This window comes from Otolemur garnettii, unplaced genomic scaffold, assembly GCF_000181295.1.
Source record: "Otolemur garnettii isolate 467f Iridium unplaced genomic scaffold, OtoGar3 scaffold00102, whole genome shotgun sequence".
NCBI classification, from domain to species: Eukaryota; Metazoa; Chordata; class Mammalia; order Primates; family Galagidae; genus Otolemur; species Otolemur garnettii.
In genome coordinates, this window is record NW_003852497.1 from 2,342,735 (window position 1) to 2,359,195 (window position 16,461).

The 16,461-nt window shown below is 37.3% G+C and overlaps 1 protein-coding gene across 1 annotated transcript in view; it reads right to left on the reverse strand.

Annotated features, from left to right (window-relative positions):
• The window catches only part of KCNU1 (potassium calcium-activated channel subfamily U member 1), a 319,066-nt gene that overhangs the window by 300,554 nt on the left and 2,051 nt on the right, over nucleotides 1–16,461 (reverse strand). Inside the window, 1 exon segment of the mRNA XM_023517014.1 lies at nucleotides 14,315–14,434. Coding sequence (XP_023372782.1) covers nucleotides 14,315–14,434 — 120 coding nt within the window.

The window sequence follows — 16,461 nt, forward strand, 5'->3', positions numbered from 1 at the left end:
GGTGGATGTGAATGTGGGAGGAGCTGTTGCTCCAGTTTGCTGCATCAAGGACTGTGGTCTAAGAAAAAGAAGAGTCCCCAATACTGCCCAGGTTGAGGGAGGGGAGAGGCTCCAGCAGGGTCGCCTTGCCTCGGGACCCACGGGGAGTCGCTGCCATGCTGAAAAATCCCTGTTAGTTTTCAAGGATAGGTTTCACAAGAAGCGGGAGCAGCAAGTTTATCACTCGTTAATCCCATACCCCGTGGAGTCTAGAACTTGCTCTCCCTGCTGCAATTCGCTGCTAAGAGGAAATACCGGGTATGTTGATTTAGCGATTTCTCTCAAGAAACTCTGCGCCCATCTAGCCTTCTTATCCCCCAGATGGGGGGGACCCTCTGGAAGCAGTTTTTGTATCAGAAAAGGTTTATTACAAAATTCCCACCTAGAACTGATGGGTGACATGGGCTACATTAGATCTAACTAGAGGGAGTAAAAAGGGAATTAAACAAAATAAATGAGAAAAAGGTAGAATTTAGAAGGATAAAGAAGATATTAATTATGCACACATATACGTATAAATATATATAAATTCTACACACACATTCAAGCTGTCCAGAAAGTATCTAGCCATGTAATATGAAAAATAGACACATACATGGCTGGCTACATTCTGACAGCCCCCGTGTGTGTGTGTGTGTGTGTGCGCGCGCGCGTGTGTTTTATTGATGAATAAATTGATTTTTTTCATGAGACTAATGAAACATATGCATCTCCTGAAATGCTAAATGAAACCATAAAGAAAGGGGACAGCTCATAGAAGAGGGTGAGAAAGGTGTGAATTAGTCATAAAGGGAGAGAGAAAAACAAGAAGGTTCTTTCTAACCAAAGGTGGAAATTAATCTATGGAGCTGTCCAGAAGAACTTCAAAGTTTCATTCTCTCTGTTGGCATCCTTTTCCTGGAAAATGACCTGTGGCTTTCAAAAACAAAGCTCTTGTTTAAAACTAAGGTGTCTATATTATTATTGTCTGAACGTATACACCTTTAAGAATGAGTGAGACTCTATAAACAGTTATACGAGGACAACCAATAAAAGCTTGGGCTAATGGTCATCCTGGTTATAACACATGATGTCCTGTTAATTCAGTAATCACGTCTTAACACCTCTGACAAAGGCAGCAGTCAAAGGGGAAAATAGATTTGAAATCTTAAGATAGGTGTGGTAAACTAAAAGTGAATTTAAATTTCCTGACACTTGAGTCTAAAGATTGTTTTAAAAATTCTCCTGGATTAAATTAACATGACAACTGAGATTTGATTAAAGCAACATAAATATGTATATTACGAACTGATAATTATCAAATACCAAAAGCAAAATTTTATGGGAAATTCATCCAATGAAATGGACTTTTTTCAATTATTTATGGATATTATTATTGTAAGGATGAGACAAGGCTCAGCATCAATATTAGTCATTTTTATGTTTATATAAGCACCAACATATACTGTTTATAAAAATATTAACAGTAATACCTTCACATGTTTATAATATAGCAGGCCTATATATATTTTATACTTACTCATGTAACGATTGCATTATAATAATGATTATGATATGTTAACTCATTTTCATATTTTAGCTCAATTATTCATTAAAGTCTTTTCTTTTGCTGAGACAGGATATTGCATTGCTCAGGCTAGTCTCAAACTCCTGGTCTCCCAACAATCCTCCCACCTCAGCCTCCTGAGTTGCTGGGAATACAGGCATGAGCCACCATGCCTGGCCCCAAACCTATAGATAGTATGTTATTATTCCCATTTAATAATTTTTACATTATATCTCTATCAGATGTGTCTGTTTCCTCATTTACAAAGCGGGTAATGATAGCACCTCTCCTGTAAAGGATGGTGAGAAAGGAGAACTGGCAGGTGGAGTCCCTAGGCAGGTCAGTTTTAGGACTCGCACCTAGGAAGCGTGGAGAACTGCCTACACCTGCTGACCCTTCAGAAGTCTGTTTCTCCATCCCCTCACCTTCCTCTCAGGAGGTATTTAAGATAAAGGAGCAGTGGACAGACCTGAATTCATGTCTCCTTTGACCTCCACTGCGTCCATTCACTTCACCACTCGCCACAAACAACTACCACAAGAAGTAACAAATTTTATTATGTCAAAACTTATATTTTATAGATATGACCGTGGGAAGAAAATAGTTGTCCTGAAAGGCCTAGACACCTAAAGAAAATAAATCTGACAGTGTTGCTGAGAATTTGCAAGTTTGGAGGAAGAAACTTGGTAGCAGGCATTCCTTTGGAGGATAGAAGTGAAGAAAAATTTAGTTTTTCCTATGTAGGAGTAAAGAAGAAATTTGGTTTTTACTATGTACCCTTTGTGAGTTTTGATTATTGTATCATGTACATGAAAAGAAGATAACTGTCCGCAAACGATCAGCACATAAAAAGAAACAATGTAATCATCAAAAAATCTTAACAAACACAATATAGCATTTCCCCAAGTCTTTTCTTTATTCATACAATAAAGATCTCTAAAGTATATTCTTATACCACACACCAAAATAAATTTTTGGTGCTTGATGGCACCAAATGTTAAATATAAATCATGAAATAATGAAATGTAAAAAAACACCAATGAAAATACAACTCATCTCAAGAAGATTGTGGAAAATTTTATCTTATTTTGTTTGATTTTCATGAAGAATGAATATAAAGTATGAAGTAAGAGACTGATCTTTTCTGGTATGTTTTAGTTTCCCTTTTCCTAAAGGTTGCACTATATTAGAAAAATAATTAAAAACATAAAAATAGGTTTTTTTTTTCTCAGTCCTTTCTAAATTTATTTCAAAATATTATGGGGGGTACAAATGTTTTTGGTTACATGTATTGATTTCCTTATGCGTGAATCAAGGTGATAAGTGTATTCATTGCCAGATAGTGTTTCTTATACTCATTTGGTAAGTTTTTGCCCAAACCTTCCACCCTCCTCCTCCGTGCCTAATTCCCACTGAATTTTACATCTGTCTGTGCACGTGTGTGCTCATCAGTTAGTTCCATTTCAATAATGAATACATGTCATGTTTGTTTTTTCATTCTTTAGATGGTTCACTTAGGTTAATGGTCTCCCATTTCATCTAAACCATTAGAAAAGGCATTAATTCATACTTCCTTGTGACTAAGTAGTACATATACCACATTTTATTAATTAGCTCATGAATGGGGGGGACTTGGGTTGATTCCATATCTTTGTAATTGTGAATTGTACTGCAATAAACATTCCAGTGCAGGTGTCTATATGATAAAATGACTTCATTTTCTTTTGGTAAATACTCAGTCGTGGGACTGCTGAGTCAAATGACAGGTCTATGTCTAGCCTTTGAGGAGTCTCCACACTGTTTTCACAGAGGTCACACTAGTCTGCAGTCTCATCAACAGTGCAAAGTGTTCCTTTCTTGCTGCATCCACACCACCACCTACAGTTTTTTGGAGTTTTTGAGAAAAGGCATTCTAGCTCGTGTAAGGTGATATCTCATTGTGGTTTCAGTTTGCATTTTCCTGATGATAAATGTTATTCAGTATTTTTTCATATGTTCATATCTTTGTAGATTCTGGTTATTAGCCCTTTATCAAATGTATAGCTTGCGAATATTTTCTCCCATTCTATAATTTCTCTATTTTCCCTGTTGGTCATTTCCTTATCTTTGCAGAAACCTTTTAATTTAATCAACCCCCCTTAACAAATAAATTTATTGTCACTGTCATTGCTAATAAGGGTCTTCTTCATAAATTCTTTTCCTAGGTGGGTATTTAGAAGAGTTTTTTCCAACATTTTCTTCTAGAATCTTATTGTTTCATGCCTTAAAGTATTTTATGCATCTTGAGTTAACTTTTGTGAGTGGTGAGAGATAAGGATCCTGTTTCATTCTTCTGCATATGGCTCTCCAATTTTCCTAGCATCATTTCCTGGATAGGACTTCTTTACCCCAGCAGATACATATATTGTTGTCTGGTTTGTCGAAAATCACTTGACTTTGTGTGGATGGTTTTATATCAGGGTTCTTTGTTCTCTTCCATTGGTCTATGTGGCTCTATTTTTGTTACAATACCATACGGTTTTCATCACTATAGCCATGTTGTATAGTCTGAAGTCTAGTAATGTGATGCCTCAGGATTTATTCTTATTGCTTGAGATTGCTTTGGCTATTTGGGCTGTTTTCTGGTTCCAAGTGAAGCATGGAATTATTTTTCTAGATCTGTGAAATGTGACATTGATGTATTCAATGGGATTGTATTGAATCCTTTAATCATTTTGAGTAATATGGACATATTTACAATGTTTATTTTACCAATCTATGAGCATGATATGTTTTGCCATTTGTTTGTGTCTTCTGCAATTTCTCTCCTCAGCATTTAATAATTATGTTTGTAGAGATATTTCACCTTCTTGGTTAAGTATATTTCTTATTACTTTATTTTCTTTGTAGATATGGTGAATGGTATTGAGTGTTTGGTTTGATTCTTGAGTAGGTTGACTACTATTGATGTATCGAAATGTTACTTATTTGTGTACATTGATTTTGTAAATTGAGACTTTGCTGATTTATGTAATGATTGCAGTAGTGTTTTGGTGGAGTCTTTGGGGTTTTCTGGATATAAGGTCAACAAAAACTGATACCTTTTCCAGTTGCGTACCCTTTATTTCCTTCTCTTGACTGATTGCCCCAGATAAAACTTACAGCACTATGTTGAAAAGAGGACACCCTTACTTTGTTCCAGTCTTTAGGGAGAATGCTGTCAATTTTTCCCCATTCAGAATGATGTTGACTGTTGTTCGTCATAGGTGGCTTTTATAATTTTGGGATAAGTTGTTTGTATGACTAGTTTCTTGAGGGTTTTTATCATGGAAGTGTACTGTATTTAGTCAAACACTTTTTCTGCATTTATGGAGAAAATGATATGGTCTTTGTTTTTGCTTCTGTTTAAGGTGGTGAATCATATTTATTGATTTGCTTATGTTGACTCATCCTTGCATCCCTGGGATGAAGCCCACTTGGTCATATGGGGATTATTATTATTATTATTGATGTGCTATTGAATTCAGTTTGCTAGTATGGTATTTTATTGAGGATTTTTGTATCTATATTCATAAGGGATATTGGTCTGAGTTTCATTGTTGCATCTTTTTCTGGCTTTAGAATGAAGGCAACACTTGCTTTTTAGAATGTGTTGGAGAAGATTCCCTCCTTGATGTTATGGAAGAATTTCTGCAGTGTGAGTATAAGCTTCTCTTTGTTGGTCTGATAAAATTTGGCCTGAAACCCTTGGTCTGGGCCTTTTTTACTTTGGAAGGTTGTTGAAAGATTTTTGATTACTGCTTCAAAGTTTTTGTTCATTATTGGTCTGTTCAGGAGTTGTATTTCTTCCTGATTAAATGTTTTTAGGAATTTGTCCATTTCCTCTATATTTTTGAGTTATGCACATAGATATTTTCATAGTATTCACAGACGATATTTTGCATTTCAGTGCTATCAGTTATAAGATCTCCTTTTTCATTTCTGATTGAGATTATTTGGTCTTTTATCTTCTATTCCTGGTTAATCTAGCAAGGAATCTATGAATTTTGTTTATCTTTCCAAAGAACCAACTCTTTGTTTCATTGATCCTCTGTATTTTTGTGTGTGTGTGTGTTTGTTTTCCATTTTGTTTAGTTTTGCTTTGACTCTAGTAATTTCTTTTCTTCTGTTGACTCTGGATTTGGTTTGCTCTGTCTTATCTAGCTTTTTAAGATATGTCACATGATTGTTGACTTGTGATCATTCTATCTTTTTGGTGTAGATATTTAAGGCTATGAATTTTTCCTTAGAACTGCTTTTGCTAAATCCCATAGATTTTGTTAGCTTGTGTCTTGTCATTCTGTTCAAGAAATCTTTTCTCATTATTGCTCCAATAATTGTTCATTATTAACAGGTTTTTAAAATTTCCTTGGCTTTGTGTACAATTAGTGTTGATTTCTAGCATTTATTCCACTGTGTTCTGAGAAGATATATGGTATGTGTTGTTTTTGAATTTGTTGAGACACGTTTGTACCCTAAGATACCATCAATCTTGGACAATGTCCCATGTGCTAATGAGAAGAATGTACATTCAGTAATTTGGGGATAATATGATCTATAATTGTTTGTTAGGCCTTTTGATTTACAGTTCCATTTATGTCCAGTGTTTCTGTATTTATTTCTGCTTGGATGATTTTTCCAGTGCTGTTAGGTTACTTTTTTCTTTCATGGATCAGGGCACTCCAGTGTTTGGTGGGACCTCACCTAACGTGCATAATTGTTAAGATTCTTGGTGGGACCTCACTTAATGTGTATAATACAATGGTACATTTCAAAACTATTAAGAATAGAGTATAAATGTCTTACCACAACAAATAAGCAACCGAGGTAACGATTACATTAATCAGTTCGATGCAAGCATTCCACATTGTTTATCAATTCAGGACATTATACCCCATTAACGCATTAATGTACACAGTCATGATTTAATAAAGAAAAAAAGATTGTTATGTTTTTTGTTTTAAATGCTATCTTTACTACCATATAATGACTGTCTTTGTCTTTCTTTACTATTGTTTATTTGAAGTGAATTCTATCTGATATGAGAATAATTACACTTGGGATTTTTTTGTTTCTATTTGCATGAAATATTTTTCCCACCCCTTCACTTTGATTCTGTCTGAGTCCTTATGGATTAGATGAGTTTTCTGAAGACAACAGACACTTGGGTGTATTTTGTCCTCTATTCACCCAGCCTATATCTCTTGTGTGGGGGATTCAGACAATGTTGATAGAATGTCAGTTGCTGTTCTGTTCATCATGCCTTTATTTTATTGCCTTTACTTTATTGCCTTGTTTTACATATTATGTTATTGTTTTATCTGAGCTCTAAGCATTACCTTTTGGCTGGTTTTACACTGGTAGGCTTTTACTGTGCTGAGTCATGCATACTGCTGTTCTGAGCATTTCCTTTTGGGATATCTGGTCTTGACAAATTCCCTCAGTTCTTGCTTTTCTGGAAAAAGTCCTTATTCATTTTTATTCCTGAAACTTAGTTTTTCCATGTACAGAGTTCTAGGTTGATTATTGTTCAGTTTAAGAAAACTAAAGATGGGGCCTCAATCCCTTCTGGCTTATAAGGTGGCATTTGAGAATTTTACAGTTAGACTGCTAAGTTTTCCTTTGTAAGTTACTTCATTTTGCTTCACTGCTAGCAAGAGTTCCTCTTTTGTGTTATTTTGTCCAATCTGATGACTGTGTGTCTTGGCTATTGCCTCTTTATAGTGAATCTCTCAGGTGTTTGTTGGGCTTCTTGTACCTGAGTCTAAATCTCTGAAAAGACCTGGGAAATTTTCCTAATTTTTTCCTGCAAATAGCTTTTCTAGTCCTGCGCATTTTCTTCTTCACCCAAAGGATGCTTATGATTTTTATATTTGACCATTTGTACATAATTCCATATTTTAATTCTCTGCTCTTCATTTTTGACTGAGTTAATTTAAAAATTCATGCTCTGAGAGTCTTTCTTTTGCCTGGTTTAGTCTATTCTTAAACCTTTCCACTGTATTTCATATTTCTTTAAGTGAATTTTTTATTTCTAGAATTTCTGTTTATTTTTAAATATGCCAATCTCCTTTGTGAATTTTTTATTTATTTCCTGAATTTTTATTTATTCCCTAATTGAGTTAGTTTTCCATTTTTCTCTTGAATTTCATTGCGTTTCTTTACAATCCACATTTTGGATTTTTTACCTGTTATTTTGATATTTTCATGATATTGCTAGATACCACCCTTTTGGGAATGTCCTTTCACTCTTATTTTTCATACTTTTGAATTTCTTTCACTGAATTGTTCTAATCTGGGGCAGTTGTCACTTCTTACTTTTGGATTCTGTTTAGATGGAGCTTTTTTCCTTTCTCTGTTACCCATAGGGAGTTTCTATAGCATAACTTGAGTAAGAACCCTTTGCTTTGCTTGTAGTTGCTTTGGTAGCAGTCCAGTCCTAGATGGGTACCTTGGTTATCCAGCTCTACAGTGTTGTGGTTTCTTCAGTTGCTAATTGTTTGTAGGGTGTAGCAGTGGCAAGCTTTCTTGTAGTGTGGGCAGATTTCCTGTCTCTCTTTCATGGAGGGAGTGTAGAGGTCTTTGTGATCCTTTCTCTTTCCCCAACCCTATATTATTCTTAACAGTGTGAATTATATTGGCACACCCAGTTTAATCTCTTAGCAGGTTGTACCTGTCTGTAAGAATCAACCACACCCTATATATTTGAGACAGGAAAAGTTGTAAAGTCCTGTGCAAATCAGCCTCCCTGTCAGTAGGTGGTGCTTGCGAGAAGAAATGAGCTGCAGGTTGTTTTGAGGACCTCTAACTGGCTCTAGTCTCTCAGGAGAAACACTGGAATGCCCCAGGTGGTGGGTTGGGCCATGGAACTTCTAGGTGAGTCCTTAGTCTCTGCCACAACAGAGGCAGGTGGGGTATGGGGCTATATACGCTGTGATTGGTTAGCTTGCCCTCGGGGTCCACAAAAGCTGGTAGGGTAGTTGTTTTTACTGGGGTCCCTGTCTGCACCCAGGCTTCTTCTGTGTAAAGCAATCAAGGAGGAGCTGAGGTGGTCCCATCCAAGTAGAAAGTCTCTTGTGCAGGAGAGGCCATCTGAGATTCAGTCTGTCAGCTGGGTGTGAATTTCACTCTTCTTCCCTTTCCCTACTCAGTGGTCTCCCTCCTGAATTTGATGTCAGGCAGGAGATCAAACTAGCTGAGCTCCCACACAATGATGCTGAGGCTGAGATCTTCCCTGTCCAGAATCCAATCCCCCTGAGAGTGCAGCTTTCCTGCAGGGGGGAAGGGTGCTCCATGAATGTGCTGCAGCTGGGATCCACACCAGACTCTCTTTTCAGCTCTGCCCATGTGGGCTCCCTTGCCACCTGAGATTAGTTCAAAAATCTCTCCTCTGTGGCCCTGAGCAACACATTTGAGTCCTGGGAGTATAAGATCTGGCCTGCAGGCCTGTTCCAAAGTCCCCCAAAATCACATCCTGACCTTGCTAGGGAGAAGACTGCTGGTCTTGATTTGCCTATGTGGGGCTCAAGTAGATTTGATGTTTTTTCACTTTGGGGTATACCCTGCTCTGGTGGACTGGCTGGGCAACCAGCAGTAGGGAAGGCCAGTAAGCTCAGTCATAGTCTGAGCATCCCTGGATCCTCTGAAGGTCTTTAAGAGGAAAGGTTTGAGCCCCACTCTCTGTGGCAGCCCCAACAGAAGGAAAAGAGAGCCCTGACCTCAATCATTTCTGAGAAGTCATGGGTGGGAGAAGGGTGGGGAGGATGAGAGTCTGAATGAAGAAAAGCTAGCACTGGTCATCTTTGTCCTTCTTTCTGGAAGGCAGCCTGCCTCGAATGCCCAGGCTCTGGGATCACACAGATCACCTGATGCACCAACTCCTTGTGGCTCCTGCAGTCTGGCTGGAGTTGGGAAATGTTTGTGTGGGAACAAATAAGATGAAAACTTAAGGGCTAAAGTCCTACAGGAGCACATGGTGGGTAGAGAAGCAATATGGCACCTGGTGTCTTGGCTCAGGTCTGTGGTGATGGGAAGCAACCCTCAGGGGGCTGGCAGCCTGGTGCCTTTTCCACAAGAAGCTCCCTGTTCATTGGTGGCAACAGCTTTTAGGCTCATGAGGGTAGAAAGGCTCTCCAGCAGCTCAGCAACCTGTGGACTTCCAGATATGTGACAGCTATAGGAAAACAAACAAACAAACAAACAAAAAAACCACTCCACCTCCCTCTTTCTGTGGGACTCTAAGACTCCTGGGGGTTGATCTGGCTAATATCTTGTTCCTTCTTGTTCTGCTCTGCAACTTCTTCCTGTGAACTCTCTGGTAGGTTCTGGCTCTTTCCCCCCAGAGCTACATCCAATCTGTGATTGTTCATTCATGTGAATTTTTCATCCCAAACATTTCCTTCTTTCTAAAGTAGTCTGGCAGCCAGTGTCTCTGGTCAGCCCTCTTCAAAATTAGTTTTTATTTAGTCAATTTCCCAGCATCATTTTTAAAATAAACGTCCTCATTTCTAAATAAAGTTTGATGCTTTATTTGTTCATTTTAGTTGTTCTTTATATAAGGGTTGGACAACTGTTTGTTGCTAAGGGCTTATTTATCTACAGAAAGATTACACATGCACAGAAAAGATTTACATTTACGTTCATAGAAAGGATTTCAGGCAGAATGCAAAGACATAAAATGCTAGCTTGTCTGAAAAACTAGATTCCAGAGAAGAAAGAAAAGTAGACTATGAATATATAATGGTGCCTAAAGTGATGCTAAAAATAGACACACTTGATAAAAATAATCCTTAAGTTTGGTTTTAAATTTTTTAGCCAATAAGCAGCAGAGAAACATAATCAGTTATACAATTAATAACATCATCTCTACACCAAAAGAAACAGAATAATTGTTTAGAAATAGGACTTTATTTAGAGCTAAATTCAGAATAAAATTTCTTTCATAGGTAGTTGATATAAAAACATACCTTGCTATAATACTAAAATACCAAGCCCAAAGATGCTACAGGTTTGATCAATACCTTGTCACGGTCAAATCTAGCATTGTCTCCAGAAGGCATTTTGTTTCGAACAGAATTTTATCTGCCCCTTTGTTGGGCTTCTCTCTCTTATTGTCTGTCTTTCTTTTTCTTCTCTTTCTTCTTTTCCTTCTCCCTCCCCATTTTCCTCCTTCTTCATTTTCTTCTTATTACAGTGGGTGGTTTCCATGTACCAGTCTCCAAGTATGTCAGCTATAGATACTTTTAATTTTTCTATTTTGGGGAGTTTTGATATAAATTCTATGCCTTCATTGAAAAAGAAAACTCAATGGTTTCTTTCCTTTCCTATGCCCCGGAACTCTGTAATTAGCATGAGAGATGTCCACTCCTTTAGAGTTTCATAGGTTGGACCTTGAAATAATCAAAGTCTCCCATTAGGAGGAGGTGAAAGGGGTGGTGGTGATGATGATTATAGGTCTTTTATAGGTCTTTGACAACTATTTTTCCCAGAGTTTGGTCTCAGTTCCTTTTCATTACAGATAATTTTGGTAACTTATATTACCTTAAGAAATCACCTAGTTTTCAAATTTTATTGCACATGTATCTTTCAATTTCCTTTTTATGTGTTCTTATTTTCTCACTTTAAGGTCATATTTTATATGTTTGCACTTTTCCCTTTATTTCCTTGTTTAGAGTGGCTATTGATTTCTCTAGCTTTTTGGTTGACATAACCAGCTGTTTTGTAGTTCATTGATATCTGAATTTATCTTTTAAATTTATTTTGTTTACATTTTAATATGTTTTCTTTCTAAATTTCTGAGCTTGGTATCTAATTTATTTATTTTAATTATTTTTATAGAGGTAAATAACTTTATTAGGTTTTGCCTATCTTGAGGTGACAGTTTTGGTATAGTGATATTCATGATGTCATATCCTGATTGTCATTTGTCACATTTATTATTTCAAAGGTTATGTGTCGAATTGTTTCTCTCCCCATCCCCACTCTCCTGAAAATACATTGAATCTTAGTACCCAGACCTGAAAATGTGACTGTGCTTGAAAAAAAAGGCCTTTGCACATGTATTCAATTTAGGATGGGATTATGAAGGTGGGCTATAATTCAATATAATTGGTGACCTTATACAAAGGGGAAACTTGGACAAAGAGTTATGAGCATAGGGAGACTAGCCCAGGAACAGGGAGGCAGACAGTAGGGTGAAGCAACTCCCAGCCAAGTAACACAGATTGCCGGCAAAGCACCATCAGCAGAAAGGCACAAAGCAGATACCCGCTCACAGACTCAAAGAGAACAACCCTGCCAATGCCTTGAATTGGGCTATTTGTGTCCAGAACATAAGTAAGTTGTTTAAGCCACTCGTTTGTGTCATTTTGGGATGGCTGTCCTAGAAAACTAATACAGGTTACTCGGTTTCATTTAATGTTTTTCTACCCTGAATTCAAACTTTATGTGATATTAACATTGTACTCCCAATTTCTGTTTTCCTTTGTCCAGTAAACCTTTGAAAATTCCTTTATTTTTAGCCTTTAGTGCTTCTTCAATTTTAAAACTAATCAGACCCCGTCAACTCGTGCTTTAAGACCTTGGTGTCTTTCCTTTGTATTAGAACAGAATGATTCCATTTCAGCTGTCTAGCACTTTACCATGAATCATAAGACACTATGCCATTCTCCAGTCTCTTCTCAGCCCTACTCTGCCCTGCCCTCTGTGGCTGCTGGCACATGCGCTTCCTTCTGGTGCCCACTGTGACCTGAGCTCTTTATCCCTCATGCCTGTTCCCTCTATTTGAGACCCTGTTCCATCCATTCTTCAGTTTGCTTGGTCATTCTTGTTCTTCATGTCTCAGTGCAGATCATACCTTTGCAGAGATTTCTTCTCTGATAACTACATCTAATGTGATCTAGTTTTATAACCAAACTTCACAAATACATCACTCCTATTTCTCTTACAGGATTGATCAGCATCTGAATTTGTCTTATTTATCTATGTATGCATATTTTATCTCCACCTCCTCTAAAATTTAAGTCCCACATATGCATCTTTCGCTACATCTAGAGTGTTTGCTTGGTATGCCATTGGCAAACAATGAATATTTGACCAAAGAATTACAAATGAGGAAAAGAAGGATAGAAGGAAGACATGAGGAAATCTGTGAGGCATTGTTTTCTTCTGACTCTTTCACAAACGTTCCTCAGAATCCTTAAGAGTCTCAGTTAAGCCTCTCAATGCTGGAGTGTTTATTCTGATCTCTCCTTTACTCCCCATCTCCTGCTGTGCTAACTAGATAATCATGACCAGTTACAGGTTAAAAGAATCCAATTTTCCATCATCAAAGAAGTAATCCTTATTAGTATATAATCAATGATCATGTCCTCAGCCATTCCTGATATGCAATCTCATATGGCAGGTGTTGTAAGCTCCCTTCTGCCTCACCACAGTGATGCTTAGTAAGTTATTCTTAATATATCCCCACACCATCAAACATGATCTGAACATGCAAACAAATCCTAACCAAGAAATTCCTTTCTATAACCAGAGAGAATCACAATATCCTCCTGCAACAGATCATACCCACAGGGATTTCAGGAAAAGAGACCAAAAACTTTTAAAGAAAATGGAGAGGCACATTTCCAGATGAGTCGACATTCCCTGCAGCTTTTATGAAAGCAATTTTATTTATATACTTCCAAGCAAGCTTTAGCAATTTATTACATCTGAATTAAACAACAGTAACTAGAAATAGGACCTTATTCTTTCCATGTTCCTGCTAATTGTAAAAAGCAGAGGAGAATCTCTAACTAACATGAACCTATATGGTGTTCCACCATAACACCATCTGATGGCAGCATACCCCAAATTAGAGACTCCCTCTTTCTTGTTAAAATTTCAGATCACACTATACTATGAAAATAATAATCAGTGCAATATTTATTTGCAGGGTGTGTTTTATGTCTAGACAATGGGATACAAACATTTCCATGACATAGTCTGTTCTTTCAAGAGCTCACAGTGAACTGGGGGGGGGGAGAGGAATGTGTGCAGGTAATTATAATACAATGTTCAGTGGACATTACTGAAGCAAGAGGAGGGGCTCTTAGGCAAATACGGAGGTAAGAGGAGATGATGGTTGAACTGAGTTTTAATATACCTGAGTTACACGATTAAAATAGGAAGTAAAGTGAGCAACATCATAAGAGGTCAATAAAGGCAAGATTATAACACAATGAAGAAAAACATTACACTGGAAACAAAGACGGGATAAATGGGTGGAGTAGGATGCTGGCCCCATATACTGGAGGTGGTGGGTTCAAATCCAGCCCAGGCCAAAAAATGAACAACAACAAAAAAAGAGGGATAAGTAACTACACATTTCAGGTCAGATTAACTCACTAAACCTCATTTTAAAAGGGACCTATGTGCCAGACATTCACCTGGATGGTCAGAAGAAGTGAACAAAGTGCATACAACCTTTTCCTGACAAAAGCTTTTCTATTACTACAGAGCTTGATAATAAATATAAAATATAATGCCAAATAATTATATAACAATAAAGTGGTAAGCAAAGGAGGTGGTAACTGGGAGGTAGTGGCATGTGTCTTAGATAAGACCATGGGCAGCACCACATGCTTCCCTGGGTGATAAAATTATATAGTCTGACTGTAATCATGCTTGTGGCTTATGTTCATTAGCAGCTGACGGCAAAAATGTACTTACCAACACTTGTCCCACGAAGGTCTGTGCCGAAAGCAGCATTTCTATACGATCGCGGAATATCCCACGGAAGTGGAGCTTTCTGTCGTAAGGTTGGTAGAAGGTCTCTGAGGTCACTAATTTCTGTAAGCAAGAGAAAGAAATTGACAATGTGAGCTGGATCTCAGGGAAAGTAATCTGCTTTGTTTACCTGGATAGAGCCTCTTGTGGTATCATACAGAAATCATTCCCCCTTGTTCAACTCAAGGAACCCCAAAGTTGCTTATTCAGTATCTCAGACAATGAGTTTCACCACATTCGCATTTTACTGGTTTTCTGAATAGATCTTTTATTCTGAGTTCCACTGTTTTCACCTATGCCTTTCTCACCCTTCAAACTGCCACCACTGTGTGGATCAGGACTGGAAAGAGCCTATTTCTTTCTGCTCTGGGAAAAAGTGCTTTAACATTTTCCACCAAGATACATGAACAAAGGGAAAAAGATCACAGATTTATGTTTTCGGTGATTACTCAAGTATCTGACTTTGTAAGAGAGAAGGGAGGAAGGAAAGTGTTAGCAATTTTATGTTGTTTTTTGTTCTTCATCTAGTATTCCCTGAAATTATAACCTTTCCTCATATTTATATTTATTATATTTTAATTTTACAGTAATTCTATGCAGTAGACAAAGCAGGCATGATTAAATCAATTTTATATTTATATGTTTGGATCCATTTTATACTGATGTGGAAACCAAAGCATAGAGAAATTAAATGGCCTTCCCAACACCAGGCAATGAGGGAAGGCTGGAGACAGCGCTATTAGCCCGTGTCTGTTGTTGTAGTCTAGAAACCTACCATCAACCAAAATGCTAAGTAGGATGGGCCACACCAGGCTGACTGAGTCCCTCTGACTTTCAGAAAAGCTCAATTTATGTAGAACCAGGTTTCCAAATCATTTTAATTTTTCTATTCATGTTCTCTGACTGGGAAGATGGAATCTCTCATTAAAAGGCTCTTTGATAGAGCTCACATCCTGATCAATGATTTGCCCCTAATATGCATAGTTCATTATGTATGTTTCTTAGATACTGTCTGAGAATTGATTTTTTTAAAATATTCAGAATGACATTAATATGGAACACTCATTTGAATTCCATTATAAAATCAGAAAAACAAATTGGTCATAAGATACAATAAATTCATGCTTATGGATGTAGTAAATCTTCTAAAATGCACATTTAAGGAGAACTGTTTACTTTCCAAATAAGTTTTAAAAGAACTTTTCACATTACCTAGACTTGTTACCTTTTGTTTGCATTTGGCCAACTTTTTCAAAGGCTTAGAGCAAAACAAGAGTACTCCTAATTTAATATAACAAATGCTTGAGGAGTAACTCAACTTTGATCAAACTTTCTCTCTTTTGAGACAGAGTCTCACTCAAATTATCACCCTGGGTAGAATGTCCAGGCATCATAGTTCACAGAAACCTCCAAATCTTGGGCTCAAGTGATCCTTCTGCCTCTGTTTTTCTATTTTTTAGTAGAGATGGGGTCATGCTTTTGCTCAGGCTGGAACTCAAGCAATCCACCCATCTCAGCCTCCAAGAGTGCTAGGATTACAGGTATGACCCACCTCGTCTTGCCTGATCAAACTTTCTTCTGAAGTTTCAAAAGCGGAATGGATATAACCACCTACACACCCATAGGAATGGCAGAACATAACTATTGTCCAGAATGTAGAAGGGAAGAGGAGAGAGGGGAGAGGAGGGGGAATATGGGTGGAGGGAAGGTATTTAGGGGGACCTCCCCTAATATACATGATGCAATGGTACATTTCAAAACTATTTAGAAATGAGTATAATTGTGATGGATGTGTTACTTATTTCAATGTAAGCATTTCACATTCTATATCAAAGCAATACCCTGAACCCCATAAATGCATCAATGTACAAAGTTATGATTTAATAAAAAATAATTAGTTAAAAAAACAAAAAGAGATATATAACAAATCATTAAGGGAACAAAGAGGGGATAGGGATTAATGTCTGCTAAACCCAGAAGAAGATGATATTGAGCCTGAGAAAGGGGAGAGCTCAGTAAGGCATCATTAAAAACAATGGATTTAAATAAATAAAATAAAATAACGGAAGAGTGGAATTGGAATGTTCCTA